General features: G+C 37.4%; 1 protein-coding gene across 1 annotated transcript; it reads left to right on the forward strand.

The window, feature by feature from the left end:
* The first annotated feature begins 333 nt into the window (after positions 1 to 333).
* On the forward strand, positions 334 to 1,275 carry LOC128636578 (olfactory receptor 5M11-like). Its single transcript, XM_053689572.1, has one exon. It carries the CDS (start codon positions 334 to 336, stop codon positions 1,273 to 1,275), a length of 942 nt encoding a protein of 313 aa, XP_053545547.1.
* Positions 1,276 to 9,179: the final 7,904 nt, after the last annotated feature.

A 9,179-nucleotide genomic window follows, 5' to 3' on the forward strand; every position in this document is an offset into this window, starting at 1 on the left:
GAGACCACCAACTATCATCATTCTGTAATGTGTGGGACTGCCAAAAATGCTTGATATGATGATCCCCCTTCATGATGAACATGGTTGATTATACACACTCAGACCTCAATGCTCATTATGACAACCGGTCATTATGTGCAATGAATCGGTTAAAAGAAAAGGAACAAAGACAAATACATGTTGTCACAGAATAGTGACCAATCTGAAATGTATTACTTACAAATTAAATTGGAAATGTTTTCACTGTGTTTTTATGTCTTGACTTTAATAAATGAGTTAATTTATAGAAAAATAAAGATTAACTAAGATTTTCTTTATTTTAGCATCTAAATCATGGAACAAATAAATTACACTGCAGTAACATATTTCATTATTAAGGGTATTTCTGACAGACCCGAGCTGCAGGCGCCAATCTTCCTTCTGATTTTACTTATTTATCTAATTTGTCTTGGTGGTAACACAATGATTCTCCTGCTTGTATTCCTGGATCCTCAACTCCGCACCCCCATGTATTTCTTCTTGAGTAACTTGTCCCTCATTGACATATGCTCCACCACCGTCAACCTACATAAAATTTTGTTTATCTTCATATCAGGAGACAATACAACGTCTTTTATTTGCTGCATGATTCAGATGTATATGTTTATTTCATTGCAAACTACTGTGTTTTTAATCCTAGCGGCCATGGGCTACGACCGTTATGTGGCTATCTGTAATCCCTTGCATTATCAAATGGTGATGAACCGAAAGATTTGCCTTATATTGGCCACTTTCTCCTGGGTTATGGGTTGTATGGAAGCCACACCTACTCTATTAGGAATATTAAGCTTCACATGTTATAAATCCAACATAATAAATCATTTTTTCTGTGATGCTATGCCGTTGAAGAAACTCATTTGCAGTGACACAACATTTGTGGATCTTTATATACTTATTGATGGAGGTTTGATCGCATGTTTCACTCCATTTAGTCTCACTTTAGTATCTTATATCTTCATTATTAACACCATTATGAGAATTAATTCCAGCACTGGAAGACGTAAAGCCTTCTACACATGCTCCTCACACCTCATCGTTGTTATCCTTCTTTATACCACTGTCTTCTGCCAATATCTGACACCAAAATCAATGGATAACTTGGAAAGCAAAAAAATATTTTCTCTCTTTAACACAGCAGTAGTTCCCATTCTGAATCCAATGATTTACAGTCTAAAAAACAAAGATGTGAAATCATCAGTTAGACGACTTTTAAAATCACGTAAGCTTTCTTTTTAAAAGGATATAGAAAACCCAAATTCCCTAATACAAATAAAAAAACTCAAGCAAATAAACATTTTGAAAGCATTTTTGCATGGAACAAAAAATACATTTAGAATGAATTTAGTGGCAATGTATTATTTAAAATGATATATTTATCAATTAATTTCGTGGAGGCAGTAGATACTGGAGTATGCTCTTTCTGTTAAAGAATAACTCACTTTGGGCCAGATTACAAGTGGAGCACTATCATTTGCGCACAAGTGATATCAGTTTTTGCAATCATTTGCGCGCAAGTGAAATTGCGCTCATATTACAAGTTGAATGTAAATGTGAATGTGTGAGCACAATAACGATTAACGCTAGAATAATCAGAGCTCGAGTTAAGTACAGTTACACTCATAATAACACCATCTGATAGCAATTGTTAAAGAAAATACACACAAATGCCTAGATTACGAGTTTTGCGCTATAGAGAGTGTGAAATGAACGCAACAAAGTTTGCATTATTTCACCCTCCATAGCGCTGCCATTACAAGTTTCTGAAAAGCCGTCTTGTGCGTACAATATGGTGGTGATAAGCTCCATACCGCACAAATTCCAAGGGCTGAGAATACATGCTCATGCACGCTTTCCCCATAGAAATCAATGGGGAGAGCGTGTTAGAAAAAAACCTAACACCTGAAGCCCGGAATGAAAAGCTCCATAACGCAGCCCCATTGATGTCTATGGAAAAAAAAAGTTAGGTTTAAATCTAACACTCTGACAAAAACCCCAAGTCTAAACACCCCTAATCTGCCGCCCCCGACATCGCGGACACCTAAATAATATTATTAACCCCTAATCTGCCGCTCCTGACATCGCCGCCACTAATAAAATCTATTAACCCCTATTCCGCCACCCCCCGTCATCACCATCACTATAATAAAGTTATTAACCCCTATTTTGGCGCTCCCCAACATCGCCGCCACTAAATAAAGTTATTAACCCCTAAACCTCTGGCCTCCCACATAACCGCCACTAAATAAACCAAATAACCCCTAAACCGCCAGCCCCCCACATCGCAAAAAACTAAATTAAACTGTTAACCCCTAAACCCCTAAACCTAACAACCCCCTAATTTCAAATTAAAATTGCAATATCCCTATCTAAAAATAAATAAAAACTTACCTGTGAAATAAAAAAAAAACTAAGTTTAAACTAACAATTAACCTAACATAACTATTATACTAAAATTAAACTAACTACCAATTAAATAAACTAAATTACACATTAAAAACCTAACAATAATAAAAAAAATTAAGTCTAATATTACAAAAAATAAAAAATACTAAATTACAAAAAATAACAAACAAAATTATCCAAAATAAAAACAATTACACCTAATCTAATAGCCCTATAAAAATAAAAAAGCCCCCCCAAAATAAAAAAAAAACCCGAGCCTACAATAAACTACCAATAGCCCTTAAAAGGGCCTTTTGTAGGGCATTGCCCTAAAGAAAACAGCTCTTTTGCCTGTAAAAAAAATACAAAGACCCCCCAACAGTAAAACCCACCACCCAACCAACCCCCCAAAATAAAAGACCTAACTCTAATTAAAACCTAAGCTACCCATGCCCTGAAAAGGGCATTTGTATGGGGATGCCCTTAAAATGGAATTCATCTCAGCTCTTTTAAAAAAGCCCAAACCCTTATCTAAAAATAAAAACCACCAACAAAAACAAAAAAAAAAAACTAAAAAACACTAAACCCCATGATCCACTTACAGTTTCTGAAGTCCGGACATCCATCCTCATCCAGGCGGCGAGTTCTTCATTCATCCAGGCAGCGTCTTCTATCTTCATTCAGGCGGCGTCTTCTATCTTCATCCTGGCAACGCAGAGCAGGTCCATCCATGAAGACATCCGGCGCGGAGCGTCCTCTTCATACAGTCACCGCCGTACACTAAATCTTCAATGCAAGGGAGCCTTTTCAAAATGGCACCCCTTGCATTCCTATTGGTTAATTCTTGAAATTCAAATCGGACAATAGGATGAGAGCTACTGAAATCCTATTGGCTGTTCAAATCAGCCAATAGAATGAGAGCTACTGAAATTCTATTGGCTGATTTGAATAGCCAATAGAATTTCAGTAGCTCTCATCCTATTGGCTGATTTGAAGAGACAATAGGATTTCAGTAGCTCTCATCCTATTGGCTGATTTGAATTTCAAAAATCAAATCAGCCAATAGGAATGCAAGGGACGCCAATTTGAAAAGGCTCCCTTGCATTGAAGATTCAGTGTACAGCAGTGACCGTATGAAGAGGACGCTCCGCGCCGGATGTCTTCAAGGATGGACCCACTCCACGCTACCAGGATGAAGATAGAAGACGTGGCCGGGATGAAGATAGAAGATGCCGCCTGGATGAAGATAGAAGATGCCGCCTGGATGGATGAATATCTCGCCACCGAGATGAAGACTTCTCGCTGCCTGGATGTCCAGACTTCAGAAACTGTAAGTGGATCATCGGGGGTTAGTGTTAGTTTTTTTTTTTAGTTTTTTTTGGGTGTTTTTTTTTTTTAGATAAGGGTTTGGGCTTTTTTTAAAAGAGCTGAATGCCCTTTTAAGGGCAAAGTAAAAGAGCTGAATGCCCTTTCAAGGGCAATGCCCATACAAATACCCTTTTCAGGGCAATGGGTAGTTTAGGTTTTTGTTAGAGTTAGGTTTTTTATTTTGGGGGGTTGGTTGGGTGGTGGGTTTTACTGTTGGGGAGTCTTTGTATTGTTTTACAGGTAAAAGAGCTGATTTCTTTAGGGCAATGCTCTACAAAAGGCCCTTTTAAGGGCTTTTGGTAGTTTATCGTAGGCTAGGACTTTTTTTTATTTTGGGGGGCTTTTTTATTTTTATAGGACTATTAGATTAGGTGTAGTTGTTTTATTTTGGATAATTTCGTTTGTTATTTTTCCTAATTTACTGTTATTTTTTATAATTTAGTATTTTTAATTTTTTTGTAATTTTAGACTTACATTTTTTTAGTAGTTATTTTTTTTATAACAAAAAAGTATCCAAAGCATGTACCGATAGGAAAGAAAAAGTCCCTTGACATCCAACTTGTAGATAAAAAAACAGCAAGCCTTTATTTGAACTTTTCAGCAGGATAAAACATGGTCATATAAAAACTCTCAGCAGAGAGACAAGGTGAAAATGTCTGACCGGTTTCGGCCCTGTGTGGCCGTAGTCATAGTCTTATTTTTTTTATGTGTAATATAGTTTAAATAATTGGTAGTTGTTTTAATTTTATTATAATAGTTATGTTAGGTTAATTGGTAGTTTAAATTTAGGATTTTTTAATTTCACAGATAAGTTTTTATTTATTTTAAGATAGGGATATTGTAATTTTAATTAGGGGGTTGTTAGGTTTAGGGGTTAATAGTTTAATTTAGTTTTTGCAATGTGGGGGGCCGGCGGTTTATGGGGTTAATAGGTTTATTTAGTGGCGGTAATGTGGGAGGCCAGAGGTTTAGGGGTTAATAACTTTATTTTGTGGCGGCGATGTCGGGGAGTGGCGGAATAGGGGTTAATAGCTTTATTATAGTGTCAGCGATGTTGGGGTGCAGGGGAATAGGGTTTAATAACTTTATTTCGTGGCGGCGATGTCGGGGAGTGGCGGAATAGGGGTTAATACATTTTATTAGTGGTGGTGTTTTCGGGAGCGGCAGATTAGGGGTTAGTACATTTTAAATAGTGTTTGCGATGCGGGAGGGCAGCGGAATAGGGGTTAATAGGTAGTTTATGGGAGTTAGTGTACTTTGTAACATTTTAGTTATGAGTTTTGTGTAACTGTTTTGTTGCGCAAAACTCATAACTACTGCTCTCAGATAGCGGAACGGATCGTGTCGGTATAGGCTGTAACGCAATCATTTTAGCCTCACTGCACAACCTGTAATACCGGTGCTATGGAAATCCCACGCAAAATCGTTAATTTTTGAGTGCAGTATTGACGTTGCGTTACAGGCTAAAATGCTTGCGGTATAGCTATACCGACAAGACTCGTAATGGCTGCATTACTATTTTTATGCTGAAATTGCAATTTTTTCAGCGTTAAAACCATAACGCAAAAATAATCTAGGTGTCAGTGACTAAATACGGCTCTTAGCTACTATACAGACTTGAGACGTTGGTCCAGATTATATAGTTCATACTACTGATTCCAAAGCTAAGCGGAATAATCATACATCTCTTACTCCCGCTCCCTCCATTACCCCTGTGTGCAAGCTAACTATATATCAACAGAAACATTTAATGATACATTAACCTTTAACTGTCTGGCAGAGAAGTGTTTTTAATATTGTTTGGCAGCGTTTCCCTTTATTACAGCTGTCTTTTAATAAGATAATTGAATAAAGGTTATTTTAAAGATATTTCAGTCTTATGTGCTGTTAGCATTTTCTTTGTGTACCTATCTATCAATAGGTTATTTTTGTATATATAAATATATATTTGTGCAAAAAAACCCCACATAATATATATATATATATATAACTTTGTATTTATGAATAAATAGAACATATTTTTCTATGTGAAAAAAATAGCACACGTGGTGTTTTTTCCCATTTTTTTTGCTCGATTGACTACTATTGGTGAACAGGTTACCACACACCATATTTTACGCTTGGCTTTTTACACTTCGTGTTAGTGTACAGCGAAAACTGTTTACTTTCAACTCAGAATATGAGAGCAACCTGATGTTCGCAAAAAGCTTACTTCTAGCTTCTAATCTAGCCCTTATTGTTTCCTCTGCCAGGCATGATTCTGTCCCCATTATGTTTCCTCTAATTTTGCAAACCCAAAGCTGTTAGGAGTAAAAATAAATAAATAAATCATTTGGATCTGGTTTGTATCATGAACTAAAACATGGAAGAAATTATAAAGTTATTAACTGTACACACTGATGGGAGCCCAAGGCCATAGTTGAATAAAAACCTGATTCCATTGATAAATTATGGATGATGCTTGAGGGTTCATGTGGGGTTGCAAATCTATGTTTATTTTTGTTACTATGTTTTTGCTAAAAATTTTGTGAAAAGCAAGTAACACAGCAAAAAATGATGCATCAAAGGGGCCAATTTACCAAATGGTGGGTGGATATAATTCGCTGTAGCAAACGTGTCTGCCCGACATTGATGAATGCCGACAGCATACGCTGTCGGCATTTAACATTGCACAAACAGTTTTGGTGAACTGCTTGTGCAATGCTGCCCCCTGCAGATTTGTGACCAATCGGCGGCTAGCAGGGGTTGTCAATCAACCCGATCGCATCTGATCTTGTTGATTGCTGTCCACAGCCTCAGCGGTGGCGGATTAGTTAAGGAGCAGCAGTCTTAAGTACACTGCATCTTAACTGCTGTTTCCAGCGAGCCTAAAGGTTTGTGCGGAAACAGGGGCATCAGGGGCCATTCGGCCCTTGATAAATCGGCCCCCATAAGTCAACCTTGACAGCCATGAATGATGAACAAAAATCTAACACCTATAAAAACATGCAATCAGCATGAAAGGTACAAGGTGCTGATATAAATATTGGACAATGTCTCTTTAAATTCTGTACCAGCCTTAAACACATGATCAACAAATGTTTTTATAAAAGTGTGCAGTATTTTATGGGGGTCATGTCTATGATTAAGTCTTTTTACGCTGTAAGGCAGACCTCAGTAGCTCTTTGTGTTTTTTAAAATTGTGAAATAAAGCTGGAGTTTTAATGAAGTTGTGCCGGCAACATTCGTTTCTTCTACTGGTCAGTTTTAACCCTCATTGATTATCCAGGCACCTTTGGATACAATTTATTACTTTAGTTAACCAGAACTGCTTGTGCAATGATAAATGCCGACAGCATATGCTGTCGGCATTTATCGATGTGCAGCGGGCATGGTTCACTATAGCGGATCATGTCCATCTGCACAATGATAAATGCACCCCTTTGAATCTGTGGAGACATGTTATCATTGGTGGTCCGGGATCATGTGACAGTTTGTTTTTGCTTCATGTTTAAGACGAGGGAACTTGATAACTCCTTAACCTTGCAACTAATGCCTGGATCTAGATATCACACAGATAATTTATGCAATTTATTGAGTTTATTGTTTGATCCTTTCATACTGTTTTCTATCCTGACTTTTGCTAATGTATACAAGAATGGAAGCTAATACAGGAGAAGATAATCCTTACTTTTATTCACTGACTTTCATATCAGATATGGAACAATTAGAACAAGATTTTGAGACTATTTTTACTGACATCCCTGAAGTTAATATTCTAGGAGATAAATTCCAAAATATGGAGAATCTGATGAAAAGAGAAACAAAATTAAAATGGAATAAATGGACTTTAGAAAGGTTTATAAAACTGACAATTATTCCAAGAGGTCTCAGATTAAGAAAGTTCCTTACCTTTAAAACAGAGGATAAGGACTTAACAAGATGGAACAACACTTTTAATGTGTACAATTTGCATAGGAGACAAAGGAGTAGATCTAGGGACCGCAGATACAATAAAAGTTTTCAAAACAGAGGAAGAGGACAGAGTCATACAACAATAACAGAAACAGATTCAGGGGAAGACTCAAATTCTGATAGGGAAGGGAGTTTGAGATCAATATTAAAACCCTCACAAGAATATACACATAAAACAGTTACGGCTAGATTACGAGTTTTTGTCGGTAAGGCTTGCAGTGTTAACGAGCAGTTACAGCTCACAGCTCACCTACAAACAACGCTGGTATTACAGGTTTTTTTAAACCAGGCGTTATCCGCAAAAAAGTGAGCGTTGAACAAAATTCAGCTCCTCATCTCACCTCAATACCAGCGCTACTTACGGTAGCGGTGAGCTGGCTAAACGTGCTCGTGCACGATTTCCCCATAGGAATCAATAGGGCAGATTCGGCTGGAAAAAAAAACTAACACCGGCAAAAAAGCAACGTTCAGCTCCTAACGCAGCCCAATTGATTCCTATGGGAAAATACATTTTATGTCTACACCTAACACCCTAACATGAACCCTGAGTCTAAACACCCCTAATATTACACTTATTAACCCCTAATCAGCCACCCCGACATCGCCGACACCTGCATAATATTATTAACCCCTAATCTGCTGCCCCTAACATCGCCACCACCTACATTATATTTATTAACCCCTAATCTGCCGTCCACAGTGTCGCCGCAACCTAACTACACTTATTAACCCCTAATCTGCCGCCCCAACGTTGCCACCACTATAATAAAGTTATTAACCCCTAAACCTAAGTCTAACCTTAACACTAACCCCCCTAACTTAAATATAATTTAAATAAATCGAAATAAAATTACTACAATTAAATAAATTATTATATTATAATTATAAAGAGGTGAACCCTTACGGATAACGCAGCGTTCAGCCGATAACATTCCTCACTGTATTGATGTGCCTGTTTTACTTTTGTATCCTGTTAGTAGCGGCCTAAGGGTGTAGGGCTACAATAAATAGTCTTTTTACACCTGCACTTAAATGCTTTAGTGAACTTTTCTTGTTTTTCTTTCTTCCAGTGATTTTGTTGAATGTTCAATTGGACATTCTTTTTGAAAAGCAGCAGAGACATCTATACCAGTGAGAGAAAATCGGACTGGCTTGTGACAATTGCCTAAGAACTTTATTAAGGACTCTTCATTACCTAAAGTATATCCCTGAGTCTTTGGACATTTATTCACTGGATATTTTATGTATTGCTTTAAGGCACTTTTGTAAATATTTTATAGAACACTATGGGGCATATTAATCAAACAGAAGTTATCAAGAGGTTATGAAGCAGTGGTCTAAAGACCGCTGGTCCATAACTTGTCCGCCTGCTCTGAGGCAGCGGACAGAAATCAACCTGTTTGAATACGATCGGGTTGATTGACACCCCTTGCTAG

The sequence above is a fragment of the Bombina bombina genome, chromosome 7, assembly GCF_027579735.1.
Source record: "Bombina bombina isolate aBomBom1 chromosome 7, aBomBom1.pri, whole genome shotgun sequence".
Taxonomy (NCBI): Eukaryota; Metazoa; Chordata; class Amphibia; order Anura; family Bombinatoridae; genus Bombina; species Bombina bombina.